The sequence below is a fragment of the Micromys minutus genome (genome assembly GCF_963924665.1).
Source record: "Micromys minutus genome assembly, chromosome: X".
Classification (NCBI taxonomy): domain Eukaryota; kingdom Metazoa; phylum Chordata; class Mammalia; order Rodentia; family Muridae; genus Micromys; species Micromys minutus.
Window position 1 is genome coordinate 13754499 of NC_137970.1, and position 17261 is coordinate 13771759.

Genomic DNA, 17261 nt, shown 5'->3' on the forward strand with positions numbered 1-17261 from the left:
AAACAACATTTGAGTCAATGACTCCAAGAAGCAGTCCACAAAGGTGCATACCCACAATCCACGCACGGGCTGAGATGCACTGGCACATACAACCATACTAATGTTGTAAGATAGATTCCAAGGAAATGCTGGGTTTTCAAGACAATCAATACTAAGCTTATTTTCCCATTTACAGAATTGAACAGATTTCATTCACATTTAATTAATAATTCAAACCAGCCATTTAAGTTGTAATGTACAATCAAAAGATGCTGCTACATTCTTTATAAAAGATATCAAGACAATAAATGTATTTGCTATCAGAAGCACTTTCTGAGATCCACCAAGTACTAAGGGCTTAGAGGCTATTTTTAAAGTCTTTATTTTCTGAGTGAGTGAGTGTGTGAGTGAGTGAGGGAGGGAGGAAGGGAGGGAGGGAGGGAAGGAGTGTGTGAGTGAGTGAGTGAGTGAGTGAGTGAGTGAGTGTGTGAGGGGGGAATTGTGTGCATCTGTATGCATGCACACACGCACCATAGTATGCTTTTGGAAACCAGACAGTGGTAGGATCTGGTTTTCCTTCCCCCATGTCGATCCCAAGGATGGAACTTGGGTTGTTGGGTTTGGTGGCACGATCTTTCTCCTGCTGAGCCATCACACATACCCTGGGTACTAAATTTCATAATCAACTGTTGGTAAGATAGGACGACTGCAGAAAAGACCCAAGACCTGTATGTTTACTGAAGATATGATACAGATAAAACTACTTATGTCATTTCAGGCAGGAAAATAACCAGTTTATGGATTTGAAGAAGATTAAAAACTCTTTATAGTACTTAGAAATATTTTTATATCTATTACTTAATAAAATCTTTCCAACAAGTTTGTGAGGTAAGTAAAAACAGTGTATCATGTTAATTTGGCAAGTTGGGAGAGTGAGGCATAGAATAATTAAGTAAGCTTGTGAGACAGCACAGGAAAAATGCCTACATACCAAGAAACTGAAATAATACCTAATTAGCTAAAAGAAGTACAAAACAAAACAAAAAACGCACCTGTCTTTATAAAGTGTGACCTGGGCCTTTGGTGTCTGAAAGTTTATCACTGCTAGTTTAGTTTGAGGTCATTCAAGGTGTTTACCAACTGTCTAAGGTAAAAGGACTTACAATATGTTTGAAAATTAAGAGTTTTAAAGTAATTTTGAGCCATGTTTCTAAACAAGGGCTGGAAAAACTACAAGTGTCCTTACCCTGGTCTAACTCTGAACCTGCCTGGCAAGTGTCAACGTGATGCTAGTGTCACTTTCAAGGCCTGACCTGGAGGTGGAAATGTGTACTACCTTCAGCCACTGGGGAGCTTCAGGGAAAGGCTGTCCTTCACATTAAAGACTGAAAACACCTAGTGTCTGTAAACATGAGGAAATGAGTTGACAGAGAAAAGCATTTTGGAATGACCTAGGAATGCTCTTTGTACTCTCTCAACCATTTCGGACTTCTTAGACTAGGAAACGAGCAAAGCAGGAGTGCTTTAGCATCTTAAGCTTGTTTACCTGCGCTTGTTATATATTTTCAACAGCTTTATACCTCTGAGCAAGAAAAGTACAAAGAACTATCTGTCATATAAAGTGTCATTCTGATGATGTACACTAACTATATCCAGATCTATTAAAAACAGGAAAAGTAATACACGGGTCAACAGAAAACAGAGGCAAACATCAAGTTGACTTTTATATGTTACAAGTGGTCAAAAAGGATGTACTGCCTATGCATTCTCATACAAGTAAACCATAAATCCTGACAAACCACAAGAATTACAAATGAGGAAAACTACCTCAGGAAAGGAAAATGGATGCTCTATGGTTCAGAACCTTACTGAAATGTGTGAATACACAATGGTGTAAAGATTAACAGTGTGAATGATATACCAAAGAATACTTACTAATTTATGAATCCTCTAGTATAGTTAAACATTTACTGAACTGAATTTTCATTTGTTTATGAGATTACTCATCAATTTGATACCAAAAACTTTTTAAAAAGCAACTATGAGGAGTATGATGGCCAGATGAATGTGTTTTATGAAGTTATGTGGCCAGAAAGTAAATCTCTATTCTATTCCATAGAATCATAAATAGAGGTGCCTTTGAAAGTGCATTAAATTTTGTTACAATTCTCATGTTAAGTTGGTGTGGATTTTGTGATCACTTGTATGTAGACATTTCTTCATCTGCATTTAGTGGTAGAAATCATAGCACTGCTTGCTGGTATTTTTGTCAGACTATTGACAATATTCTAACCAACCCTTTCAAATAAAATAAATAGTTCCAGACCAGAGAAAAATATTCATTAGATAAAATGGTGTGGAGGACAAAGCTGAAAATCTCAATGAAATGAACTCATATCAAGTCAAAATGGATTTCATGAGGAACAAAAACTTCTGATCATTTCATTACTTCCTATAATTTAGAAAGTATCCAAGGCCAACATTTCTACTTAAGCGTGGTAGTGAGGAAAACACTTCTTTTTCTTAAAACTGTGAAAATTGAAATCTCTTATATACCTGCATCAGGGAAGAGATTTCTATAGGGCTTTCTAGAAACAACAGCAAAGGAACTGAGGTAAGTGTTGTTTAAAACTTTCCTGGCAGGCAAGGAAGGGGGACATAGGAATAAAGATTATTAGCTTTATTGTCTTCTTTCTTAAAATATTAATCTTAGCAATTTCCACTAGAAAATTCTCAGAACTATAGGACAAGACTGAGTTGTGAGGTAAATTAAGCCTACCTTCTAACCAATTCATATCTTTAAACATTAAGCTATTTATATAAGTTTCTGTCATCTTGATGTTTTGACAACTGTCCCAGTCCAACTGATTCCTACTTTCTTCAACATGCAGAATAAAACGTGGCTTTCATAAATAACTAAATCTAGGCCTTTGAAACAAAATGCACATTGCATGCCAGAGTGGCTACAGTTGGTTATATACAAAAGTCTTAATGAGGTGAAAATGGAGCATACTGATAAACTTATAAATAGCTCTCCTGTAAGCTATAATTGGAACGAAGTTGTAAAATCCCTAGTAAGCAATTCCAGCCATCATGGGAACTTTTGTATAAAGCCATATTCAGTAGTAGGAAAGCATCAGGCTACTGAGACAACAGGCTGGAGAACTAGAAAGCAAGCATTTCTACCCGATGAATATGACCAGCCCAACAGAAACTTCAGGGATACTGTGTCAATCAATGAAATGGCGAGTGAGGCCTTCAAGAACATAACAGAGTCAAGTGTGAGACAATTGTGGGGTAGCAGGCTTCCCTAGTGCTCCCAAAGCTGCCTCAAATCCAAGAGCTTTATAAAAGGTAGCAGCTCACAGGAAGCTGACAGATCATTCCTGCCTTAGTGCCCGTGCACGGCTCATGACGTGTATGAAGTGCCATTACTTGTAAGAATCCTCAGGTTCCATTAAGCAGAGCACAGATCAACAGCAGTCCAAACTTCAGTGTCCTCGGCAGTTAGTTTACTGGTAGAAGGCATTGCATCTTGATCTGTACATGCCTTTAGGCCTGCGTCTATCCTTCCTACTGGCTCAGTGGATTTTCTCCTCATGGAGGACCAGCAGCCACACCTGAGACATGACCTAAAGCTTTCAGACACACTGGAAGAGAAGAGCTTTTTGCAAGGGTGGAAAAACTGATAGAACACAAGCATGAAAAGAATGCCAGTGCAGTACCCAATGAGCAGCTGCAAAATCAACAGAGGTGCACACACGTACATGTATATGTCAGTTTTAAAAAAATACCACAGGAGCAGGAGGACCGAGTTCTCGATGAATCTCATCATGTAGTAAATCAGCAGCCGGTACCAGTTCTGGGACTTGCTGATGAGGTCCGGATTGTCGATCTTCAGCTGGACGGCTGACCAGCAGAACATGTTGATACCAGCATAGAGCAAAGTGAGGAAACAGAGTACGATGGTGGTACCTACCCTACTCAGGGCCTTCTCTATGTTCTCAGGGAATGGGGAGCCACTGCACCAGAAAAGGATCCAGGGGTACAAGAAGAAGCTGAAGAAGTTGACAAGTACGACTGCCACCACCCAGATCTTCAGGACAGAGGTAAAGAGGACCAGGACGATGACCCGAGTGGCAATCTCAAAGCTTCTCCAGAGGAAGATACAGACATAGGCCAGGGGTTTGACTTTGACCTCGTACTCATCATACTTGATTTTGATGGCTAAGATGTTGCAACGTAAGGCGCCATAGACAATAGACAGCAGGGACAAGGTCATGATGAAGCCTGAAGAGAGAAGAGAAAGAGCACTGTCAAATCTCACCTCCTCCAGGAATCCTCTGGCCAATGCCCTGTCATCTCCCACCCACAGGCCCCAGACCCCTCTGTATTACTAAGTTCCACCTGGAGATATCTTGAGAATCACACAAGACTGCTATACACATATTCCTGGCAGGCTGAAGCACCAGGGGTTTGAGAGCCATGGGGGTACCCCTCAATAACTCAATTCATAGTGAGAGCTTGCGTCCTTGCCTGTTGTGTAGACCAGCTGTAAGACATGTGTTCTATGCTATTTCCAAGTGTTCACTTCTAGTCACCTACTGTGATTTTTGTCTAATAATGTCCCTACTAATCCCTTCCATTCCTCAGTTTTCTCTTTTTGTTATACACTCCTTTCGCATCCTTCTGGGGCCTGCCTCAGAGGCAACTTAGACTGAAACTCATTCCTGATGCCAATCTTGGTCAATGAGACAATGAAGGGTCTTTTGTATAGTACACATGCTAAAACTATGTCTAAATGATACAAAAAGGAAGGTATCAAGATCTCTCGGTAGGTACCAGTGCATAGCATGAACCCTGAAAACCTGAGTTTGATTCTGGGGACCCATACACTAGAAGGAGAGAAACAACTTTGATCAAGTTGTCCTTAACCTACATATGCACGCCATAATCCACTCAAAACTTAATTAAAATAATATGTGAAAAGTAAGTTTATCACCTTAAATTCTGAGTCAATGGAAAAACATATTTGACAGGCCTAAAGATTCACATGCCTTCATTTGTAATTTGCCCAAGGGAAACTCAATTTTACTGAAAGTATCAACTTTACTCAGTTTTTAATATTGATTTTAGAAAACAGTATTACTCATTGTAAAGACTGGCATCTACTAATAATTACAACAATTCCCAGAATCTACTAATGTTTTTTCTTGTAAGGCCAGCTATTTACAAATAATATCCTTTTCTCTATTAAGAGAATTAAACAATTATTACCCACTTGGTGCTGAGAAATCAAGCACAGAATTTTGAAAATACAAAGAAGTTACCTTAAAATCCCATACTTTAACCACACAGCTATAAATGGTGGATGCATATTGTAAAATATCATAGAAATTGGGCCAAGAAAGGTAATACCCGATGGCAGTGCTTCTCAATCTTCCTAATGCTGTGACCCTTTAGTATCATTCCTCATACTGCAGTGACCCCCACCCATAAAATTATTTTTGTTGTGGCTTCATAACTGTGATTTTAATACTGTTATAAGTTGTATTATCAGTTACAATTTATAACTGTGTTTTCCAGTGGTCTTGGGTGACCTCTATGAAAGGGTCATTCTACATCCCCCTCCATTCCTCACCCCACCCCTCACCATCGCAAAAGGGTCACAACCTACAGGTTGAGAATCAGTGTCCTAAGGAAACAAAAAGCAAACACAAAATGCTTATAATAAATATTTCTGCCTCTAGAGGTGAGTTGTTACCTAGGAAATGACTAGGATGTTGGTCATGTGTACACAAACGTATATAAACTTATATGGAGAAAAGTACATGAGAGGCAAAATAGAACCCTGAGGATTGGCAAAGAATATTCTCCACCCCCACAGACAACCAGACCCTCCCTGGTACTCCTCGGCCATGAACTTTCCTACCCCGTCTTCATCTTCTTACACTTACAGAGAAGACGTCTTTAGGGGCTCTCTGACATCATCTTCTAAACCTATCTACCCATAGTAAACACCAAGTGGGAATACTTGGCAATCTTGCTTATTTAAGTGGTTCTTTATCAAAGTCTAATAACATCCTTTCATAAAACTAGCCTCATCTTCTATCACCAGCAAGACACAATTTTAGGTTAAAAAGTAAAATGCAAAGGCTTCAGTAGATTCTAAATCCTTGCCACAATCTTGTTTCCTCTTTCCTAATTCTAGTCCATCAAAGTTCTGCAAGAATTCTGTAAACTTGGAGGTGTCACTAGGTATGAATTTGCTCATTTCTTGACACCAATACCTTAGCCTTTATACAAAGAAAGGATGATTACTTTTCCTCAGAATTCTGTTTGGAGAAGGAATTCTAGTTGTTGAACAGGATGACAGTTTCTATGTGGGTACCAATACACACCAAAGGGTGCCCGTAAGATAGAGGATGGTAGATAACGATTCTCTGTCTGAAGACACCATCGTTTCAAGAAAACCACAGAACTCATGAAATGCTTAGGTCAAACAGACTTTAATAAAATTAACTAGCAGAACATGTTGCTGTATGTTAGGAATCCCAGAAGACTAAGGCAGAAAGATGGTAAATTCAAAGGCGTCGTGAGGAACCTAACTAGATCCTGTCTACAAATAATAACAGACCATGTTATGGGGATGGGGCAGGAATTAAGAAAGCCCATAGGGATTTGGAGTGTAAGGGTAAGGGAAATTGGGGAGATATGATGCATACTGTAAACGTTTTGAGATGCACTGAATCTCATATTTTGTTTCTATCAATTCAGTAAACAAAGTATCGCTTATCTGGAGCCCTGACTGTTGACTGTTACCACCCTCTATGACTGGTTTTCTTTTCAAAACATTTATTGTATCAAGTATTGTCTTTCTCCTCCAAATTCTGAATTGCTCCTTCAATGCTGGCTCTTTTATGTAAGTATATGTATCTATTTGAGTAAGCGCTATCTAAAAAGTATCCTTCATTTGAAAAAAAAACAGAAAGATGTTTTGGGAGATTTCTGTAAGAATAAGGAATGGGAGGGGAGAACAGAAAGGAAAATGGAGAGGAACAGGAACAGTGATAGGCAAATGAAAGAAGAAAGGATTCCCCTTTTACACTATATTTTCTTTTGTCTGCTAATACAAACACACACACACACACACACACACACACACACACACACACACACACTCAGTTAGCCACTTTCCAGGCCATTCCCTTGAGCTGTTTCTAATCAAAACCCTCACTTCCTAATCCTCCACTCCATGCTGTCTGAGTCACAACTTTGTGTTCCCTCTAGGATACCTTCAGATGTTCACTATCCTCTTCATCAAATTCTGCCTGGAACATGAGCCACAGTATTTCCTATTGGTGACCATGTCACTTTCATGGCAGCCCCTATTCAGCACCTTCATGAGCACATCTTTCTTTATTTACTCAGGAAATAGTTACCTTTTCTCCCCCTATGCCCAACATATTTCTGAAAAAATACACCCCCAAGCAGATAGAGCAAAACCATTATTTCCCCAACAATGTCTTACACACCACCACCATCCATCACCCTACCCTATTCATAGATCTGTGTGTTAGCTGGAGCTCCTCTATCTTCTTCTCTCATTATATTCCAATAGATCTGAGTTCTTGCTATTCAGAATAGTTATGAGCCAACAGCTTTAGAATGGGGAGCATCCCAACTCATGTCACTGAATTAGAATCTATTTTTCAGCATTTTCTAAGTGATCTGTGGGAACATTCAAGTTTAAGATTTTCTCAGATTTTTCTCTCCTTGTCTCATTTTATCCTGTCTGAGCATCATATGCTCTTGCTATGTGCTCCTATATTTCTAAAACACAAGCCATCTTCTACATTTTCTGGCTGCCTAACTAAACCTTTTAATCCTTTTTTGTTGGGAGCAGTTTTTCATGTAGACCCAGATAGCTTAGACCATGTAATATAGTCATGGATAACAACACATTTCTTGTGTCTAGTTGCCGAATGCTGGCATTACAGGAGTATGCCACCAAGCCTGGTTTACTTCGTTTATCCTTTAATTAAGGTTCAGCTGCTATCATCTTATCAACAATGTTTTCTTCAACCTTCATTCATGTTCAGCTGTGCTAAATGCTTTTAAGGCTTTCCCAGGCTCAAATAACTGCTTATGTTTTTTTTTTTCCTCCAGGGCATATTGTTAGTGTCTTTTATTTATTTATTTATTTATTTATTTATTTATTTATTTATTTATTATTGGATATTTTCTTTAATAACATTTAAAATGTTATCTCATTTCCCTGTTTCCCCTCTGAAAACCCCCTATCTCATCCTCCTTTCCCCTGCTTCTATGAGGGTGCTTCCCCACCCACCCACCCACCCACTCCCACCTCCCTGCCCTGGAATTTGCCTACACTGGGGCAGAGTCTGACAAACGGAATGTTTTGAGCATCCACAGCTACCTTTATCTCATTACCTGACTTGTATAGGTTATTTTCGTTCCTATTAAAATGCAATCTCATCAAAGTAGCTACTCTTCCAAGTAGCTGACGTGAAAAGGCCACAAATCTGAGCAGAATAAGTGCTTGACTAATGGCAATGTACAATCGTACAATTATCTCTTCTCACTGTTGATGATGCCTTCAGCTTCAACACCCCCAAAGAAATAGCTGGAGAAAACAGTAAGAACTCTCAAACCTCTTTACCGTATGTTAACTTATGGGGTTATGGACCTACGTGAATCTGCCTGCCTCCACATATTTTTGTAAGTTTAAACGTTGCACCTTTCTCCAACATTCCAGAGAACTAGAATCCAAATTGGAAAAGGTGTTTAAGGTTTAAGCCAACAGTCTAATGATGCCATTTGAGGCAAATCAGAGGCCTGCTACACGGGAATATATAGGAACAAGGTAGTGTTTTCTGACCTTGAGGTTAATTAAAGAAGCTAAGTAAATGCTGTTTCAGAATATGGGGCCCAGGCAAGGGCTAAAACAATTCTGAATTTTGTTGTTAGTGCTGCAGTTTCCTGGCCAGCTAACTGCTTAATGTTTCTATGGATTCTAACACTTGCACTTTGGGGTTACCTTTGAATATCTAGTCTAGTGTTCAGTTTTGTTCTCATTATTTCCCAGCCTGACCTTGAAAGCCCTGAGCAAACTGAAAAAGCCATGGTTGAAAATAGGTGATTGTCACCATCGTAAGCTTGGACAAACCTTTGCCACGATTCCTCCTGGTTAACTTGCTCTCTGGCTTCTTTAGTTCTCCCATCATGAACCAGCTCCCTACCAGCTTTAATCAAGAACCAATCCACCTTCTGTCTCTAGAGATTTCCTTAATTTGGAGTTTCATATTAATGGAATAATATAGTATATTGGCGCTGTAAGACTGTTTCTGACTTAGCTAGGTTTTAAGGTTCATCCACGCTGTAGCATATATCAACTCTTTGTCTCAGCCAAGTAACATCTAGTTTGTTTCCAGTTCCAAGTTACTGTAAATAGTAGACTTGAACTATTTGAATACTGCTTTGAATAATCATGTACAAGTCTTTTTAAGCCACATTTCCCCTTTGACTAAATAAGAGTAGAGTTCTTGGGTGCTATAATAATTTTATATGTTTTTGTTTTTGTTTTGTTTTGTTTTGTAGAACTGCCAACCTGTTTTCAAAATCACAGCATTTTATATCACAACATGCAGAGGAAAGATTCCAATTTCTCTGTATTCTTTCTAACATTGTTTATTATCTAGCTTTTGATCTTAAACACTCTAAAGAATGTGAAGGTTTTTCTTAGGATTTTTATTTTATTTTCCAGATGACTTAAGGGTATTTTTATGTGCTAACTGGACAATTTCATTTCTTTGATTGCTTTAGTTTCTGAACTATGAATCAAACTTAGATTTTTGTCATAAATATATTCCCATAAACTCGTTGGTTATGTCTGCAAAGACTGAAAAACTATAGAATGAAACCTTTCATTCATATATACATGTCAATAAGCACTTACAATGGAAGGGAAAGGGGGAGGGGATGGGGTGGGATGAAGCAAAACCAGAAAGTATTTCCATGATGGTAAAAAGCAGATTAAACTTTTTGCTTCAATATTCCTGCCAAGAACAACTAATCAATCATGTGTTCAAATGCATCAAAAACTGACCAAAGCAATGAATACTTCTGTGGTTTAACATATTAGAAAGAAAAAAGGTCCCTTTGTAAAATTCTGAAGCTGTTTTTCCCCACAAAGTGTGTACTCAAATGAAAGTACATACTAAGAGATTAAAAATTGGAACAAAATTTGTAGCAGTCTCAAAACCTGATATGTGTGCGAGTAAATATTGACATCCAGCCTCAAAATATCACAAGGTTCCTGGCAGCAACACAGAGGAAATTAGGTTTAAATGTAACTGAAAAATGGACTGAGCCCTCAGGACTGAAGGACAGGTTTCAACTGATTGAGATTGAGATTCACCCAGGTTGATTTGCTACTTTGAGGCCTTGGTGTGATCAAAATAAAATTTCTAATTCAAACCTTCAAACCAAGAAGGATAAATACAACCCATTTTTAAAACATTATTTCCTGTATTTTTATATTATATTTTGATTACAGCATTTCCCCCTTCTCTAACATTCTCACATATACCTCATTAACCGATTTCAAATCCGTGACTTCACTAATAGTGTGTGTGTGTGTGTGTGTGTTGTGTGTGTTTGTGTGTATGTGCTTGCATGCATGTGTATCCCTAAATATAATCTGTTCACTCTGTATAGTGATATATATTTTTTTTTCAAAGCTGACCACTTGGTAGTATCTATTTTTCCCTATCTCAGCATGCCTTAATTACCTGTAGTTCTTTGTATTTATATATATATATATATATATATATATATATATATATATATATATATATATATATGAAATGTCTGGTGCCTGAAAAGCTCAGAAGAGGGCACTGGATCCCCTTGACATACAATCACAAGGGCTTGAGAATTGCTACATGGGTCCTGGGACCCAAATTGGGGTCTTCTCTTAAAGCATAAAATCATTCAAGTATTTCTCTGGCTATAAAACCCAAAATTAAAAAGACCTAAAAGACTAAATCACAGTACATGTGCATACACACACACACACACACACACACACACATACACACACACCCCAATGGCAACTAAAAATGTGAAAATAAAATCAAATTGGCTAACTATCAGAAAATGAAGATTCAAACTATCAGACTACTGCACAATCAGTAAATTATACAAAAAGAATAAAATCATCACATTTTCAGAAAAGGGATAGGACTGGTCATCGTTATGTTAAGCAAAGAAAGGCAGACTCAGAAACACAAATACTACACGATAACTCTCAGATGTCTGTGTTACAATAAATGTTTATTAAATTGAAATTTAAAAGACAACCCATTATCTTGCTGCCACTGTGAAGTTGCTGCAGTGGCACTTTCTGAGGCCTCTACCATTGCAAATACTGAATAGAAAATAACCTCAGTACAAGGTCAACATGCATTACTGCAGTGAAACTTGTTAACACGGATCTAAGCAGTATCATAGACACTCTACTCTGTCAAAACCTTCCATCTAGTGACAAAGACATTACCTTTTCCATTTTTTTTTTGTTCTTGAAAGCAGAAGGCTTTAGCACTTGTTTACTTAGAAACTTAAGACTGTTCCTAAAATCCAAACTTACATTTTATTGAGTTGTTAGATTGCCAGAGCAAGTATTTTGGCCCATCAGTAACAACCCACATGATGTCAGCATAGCTGTATACTCTACGTTCCACGGAGACAATCATTTCGCTCTTTTCCTCTGCAGACATACTTCAACTTGTTGATTTCCATAACACTGCCTCCTGACAGACGCTGTTTTTGTTCTCCAAAAGTAACCCTCCCCCACCTCTTTATCCTTTTGTTGTACTTATTTCATGCCAAAGACATAAAGATTTTTACAGGGGCTAATCACTTAATTATATCAGTTCTATAATATAAATTTAAATTAGATAGTGTTATCCTCATATACCAATGTTCAATAACCTCCCTGGTACCACTCAGTTCAATGAACAGTGCTGATATTAAAAGCTAATCAGTCTCGTTCTAGAAGTTTGGTCTCAGCTATTATGCTTCTCTGTGTAAATAAACATATGTGGGTCTATTTCTCAGTTTCTCCTTCTTAATCTCTATCATTAAGAAGAAAGACTGCTATCCTTCCAACTACCTGGAGCCCCACTGGGACCAGAGAATCTTTCCTGACTCCTTTTAAGTTGATCAGATCACACAGCTTTGCACTGATCTCACATTTCCACCTATTTTCTACTGTACACGTAGCCCATATCTAAAGACCTTTAGAAGTTATACTGCCTCTACCCAGAAAATGGATAAGCCTTACTTCACTAAGTTAATTTCTAGGAATCACCTCTGAGGTTACAAGCAATGCTCACAAAGAAGTGGGGCAGTGAAACACTCCTCTATCTGCCCTACCAACTTGTCTCCCTCCTTTCTTACCATCCTGTCTCAGGCAGAGTGAAGCATCATGAGTCAGTCTAGCTGGACAAGCAAACTCTGGCTTTGGTAGTACATCACAGCTGGGAATATGTGGTAAAAAAGACAACTTTCCTCATGGCAGCCAGAAAGCAAAGTGAGGGAGAGGGCCAAGGATCCAGGATCTTATTCAAGGGCATCCACTCAGGATGTAAATTGGGAGACCCGGCATAGTGGAATATAACTTTCCCAATAATGCCACAGATTGACAACTGTACCTAAAAACAAGATCCAAACTAGTTGTAGGCATTCAATAATTATGAGTTAGTAACAAAGATTTATTATTGAACCAATAAATACTACAGAAAAAAAGGAATCCTCTTCCTTTCCTAATTCATCATCCATATATGGCAGTATACATAGAAACATTTCCTCTGATTAATATTGATACCTGGATCCTGATCTATATGTACAATATGACACAGACAATGTCCAGAAGCACATAGTAACTTTATGTCTAGAACTGCAGCCCAAAGGAAATTCTCAGATATCCTAAAGATATGAACTTATTGTCCTAATTTTTTGTAACATAATAAATACCATGTGTCCTTGAACTAACCCTAGTATAAGACATATTGAATTTGTTCCATATTATTTGTCCTAGAGAAGGTTCAATTCTATTCTGAGTCTAAATCATTGATAGATCTCTTGAAGTACAATCAGAGATGCCAGAAATAGCTTTCAATGTGTAGTAGGCAGCACAAGCTACTTATACATGGAAATACAAGGACTGAATATTTAACCCATCTTTCTTAGTCTCCCACATAATTAACTGAAGAACCAGCATTAATAAGAAAAGGCCACTAACATCAATGACTCCTATGCATACAAAGACATCTCTATGAGGGCTACATATCTCTATATATTGCAAAAATGCACTGCCATGTGCGTCAGTTTAACTTTTTCTATATATTCACCTTATTTCTTTATGAATATATAGCCATTAGTCAACTTTTTATTTTCTCACTTAGCACATAGAGTGACTACAGAAAACAGAAAATGAGAAGTGAAAATATATGCATGCAATTCACCTTCAGAGAAAACCATAATAAATACATAAATATCAAGCAAGGGACTATAAGAGATGTGCTCTAGGCATTAAAAAGATGCTTAGAGTGATGTAGGAGAATTGTGTTGTTATGTATAATTTTTTTCTCAAACTCAATTACCTATATTAGGACAGTAATTCTAATACAATATATCATAAAAGTTATTTCAACATACAAAAGTATGTTGAAAACACCAACAAAATTGATAAACATCAATAAAGATTGATCAGCAAAGGCATGAATTATAACATAGAATAAGATAGTCATAAAGATATTACATGTATAAGGGGACTATATTAGTGACTTTTCTATTAATGTGGTACAACATCATGAGAAAAGGCAACCTACAAAAGAGTTATTTTGCCTTACAGTTCCAGAAGGGGTAAAAGTTCATCAGAAAGGAAGGACTGCAGGAGTCAGAGAGGTCGAGGACACCAGGAGCACACAGTCCAAAGAAGCAAGTAAGCAGGGTTTATGGGAACTCAGAGACTGAAGTGACAAACACAGATCCTGTATGGGTCTGAGCTAGGACCTCTGTACATGCCTTATCTTGATCTTGTGGGACTCCCGACAATGGAGGTGGGGCTGGCTTGGACTCTTTTGCCTAAGCTTGGGACCCTTTTCCTCCCACTGGGTTGCCTTGCTCAGCCTTGGTGTATATGCCTGGTCTTATGACATCTTATTCTGCCATGTTCAGTTGACATCAGTTGGGAGGCCTGCACTTTCTGAAGGGAAATGGAGGAGGAGTGGATCTGGGGAAGAGGGGAGTGGGGGAATGGGAGGGATGGAGGGAGGGGAGGCTATAGCTGAGAGATATTGTATGAGAGAATAAAGAAAAAGAAAATGAAAGAAAAAAGTCCATCATGGCAGATAAGCACAGTAGCAGAAGGAATCACATCTTCAAACACAAGCACAAAGCAGAGAGAGCTGTGCAGCCTCAATGCCTGACCACAGTGATACAGTGCCTCTGGCAACCAAATGAGAAACAATATTCTAATGCTGTCATAATCTCTCCCTTAACTTCTGCAACATTCCTGCAAATTTTATGTTGATATATGCAGTTTGCATATTACAAAGATCTGTGGCATTAGTGTGGCAACGCAACTATTTGGTAGAAAGCTATTATCCTTAGAGCCAAGAGTTCAGCAAAATAACAGCTTAGATTCGTGAAGAGGCTGTTCCACATGCAAACATGCCTCCTGAATCTATTATTATTGCACCACATCAAGAAGAAACCTCTAAGCAAGAATGCAAACCCTGTACTCTCTATGTCTAGGCATCTACAACTCCCAAATATCCAAATGCAAAGTAGCATATATCTTGGCAACCTAGGTTTCCCAATAACCTCATATGAATATGAAATTCAATTCTGGGACTCTTCAGGCCAAAATGAAAGAAACACACACACACACACACACACACACACACACACACACACACACACACACACGGGGGGGGGGACAGAAAAATAAGGTAAAATGAAAAAAAATGTAAAACAAATATTTACAATATTTAAGTCATTTTTTAGAAAGAATTATCTACCTTAAACCTTAACATGGTTTGTGTTAACTGTCACCTTGCAGAATCTAGAGTCATGTGGGAGATGGGCATCTGGCCATGTCTGGGGTTGGGAGACTATCTTGATCGTGTCAATGGATGTGGGTAGATCCATACACTGTAAGTGGCACCATTCTCCACCTAGGATGTAGGATTATATAAGTTGAGAAAGAGAACAGAATTGTAATGTGAAGCATTTATTGATTGCTCTGTTTCTTGACTGGATATGGTATGCAAGTTGCTTCAGCTTGCTGCTGTCTTGATTTCCTGTCATGAAGGATTTTACACTTGAACTGTGAACTCTAATAAGCCCTTTCTCCCAACGTTGTTTTTTTGTGAGTGTTTTGAAAAAACAAGACAATTTTCTAGCCTTTTAAGGAAACAGATGACAAAAATAACCATTAACACTTTTGCTCTAAAAGAACTTGTGCCAAGGAAGTCACACAAATTAAGGAGAAATGCTGATGTAGGTTGTAGCCATAGAGAACAGTAGATATCAAACTGTGTCCTATCTTTATATGAATCAAGAGTTAAGAATGTGACAAAGGGAAGCCATTCGCCACCTGAAACAGCAGAAATCCAGGAACACAGGCCTGGTGAGACTGCACTGCAAGTAGCCCGGGCTCAGAGAGGGCTAGGCCTGGCACGCAGAAAGCACAGCGCCCCCCCCCCAATTGGTTCAGGGGTGCAGGAACTCTGCCTTAGGGACTCGGTTTCCACCGGAAGGGCCTTGCATTCAGACCAAACGCCCAGGCCATTTGCCACCAGGAACAGCAAAGATCCAGGGACACAGGCCTGGTGAGACTGCACTGCGAGTAGCCAAGTAGCCGGGGCTCAGAGAGGTCCCGGCCTAGCATGTGGAAAGCTCGGCCCCCTGATTGGTTCAGGGGAGCAGGATCCCTGGAATAGGAACTTACTATCAACCCGGGAAAACCATCGCGTTCAGACCAAAGGCTCAAGCCATTTGCCACCTAAAACAGCGGAGATCCAGGGACACAGGCCAGGTACACGGGAGAGAAGGGAAACAATCACTGACAACAAAACCACAAATAATCACAGACAACAAGATCACAAGAGGAAAGCGAAGGAACTTACCCAATGGAAACCAAGATAACCTGGCAACATCAGAACCCAGCTCTCCCATCACAGCAAGCAGCAGAATGCCAAACACTCCAGAAAAAGAAGACTCAGACCTGAAATCATGCCTCAAGATGATGATGGAGATCTTTGAGAAAAACATGAATAACTCACTTAAACAAGAACGAGAGGAAAAACATAAAGAAAAAGAAGCTTTTAAAGAGGAAACATGAAAAACACTCAAAGACATCAAAGAACTAGAGGAAAACAAAACCAAAGAGATGAAGGAATTGAAGACGAAATTTAAAATGGAAATGGAAATAATAAAGAAAACACTAAAAGAGAAAACCTAGAGGTAGAAAACCTAAAAAAGAAATTAGGAGTCACAGATGCAAGCATCTCCAACAGACTACAAGAGATGGAAGAGAGAATCTCAGAGGCTGATGACAACATGGAAAACAGACAAAAGAGTCAAAGAAGATGCAAATCCCAAAAAGCTCCTAATCCAAAATGTCCAGGATCCAAGACACAATGAGAAGACTAAACCTAAGGATAATAGGAATAGAAGAGGGCAAAGAATATCAACTAAGAGTCACAGTAAATATCTACAACAAAATCATAGATGAAAACTTCGCTACCCTTATGAATGAGATAACCATGAGCATAAAAGAAACCTACAGAACTCCAAATAGAGTCGACCAGAAAAGAAATTCTTCCTGACATATAACAGTCAAAATGCCAAGTGCCCAAAGCAAAGAAAGAATACTAAAAGCAGTAAAGAAAAAAGGTTATGTAACATATAAAGGCAGACCAATCAGAATCACACCTGACTTCTCAACAGAGACTATGAAAGCTAGAAGATCCTGGACAGACATCATGCAGACCCTAAGAGACCACAAGTGTCAGCCCAAGCTTCTATACCCAGAAAAACTCTCAATCACCATAGATGGAGAGAACAAGATATTCTAGGACAAAACTAAATTTACATAATATCTGACCACAAATCAAGCACTACAACAAATTATAGGTGGAAAACCCAATACAAGGAGGGAAACTACATCCTAGTAAAAACAAGAAAAT

General features: G+C 38.6%; 1 protein-coding gene across 2 annotated transcripts in view; it reads right to left on the reverse strand.

The window, feature by feature from the left end:
• Positions 1–383: 383 nt before the first annotated feature.
• XK (X-linked Kx blood group antigen, Kell and VPS13A binding protein) overlaps positions 384–17261 on the reverse strand; it is a 39774-nt gene continuing 22896 nt past the window's right edge. For both annotated transcript variants that reach the window (XM_080910005.1, XM_080910004.1), the window contains exon 3: positions 384–4269. In XM_080910005.1, the coding sequence (XP_080766131.1) occupies positions 3437–4269 (833 nt within the window). In that variant the 3' untranslated portion in view covers positions 384–3436. The remainder of the gene's footprint in view (positions 4270–17261) is intronic.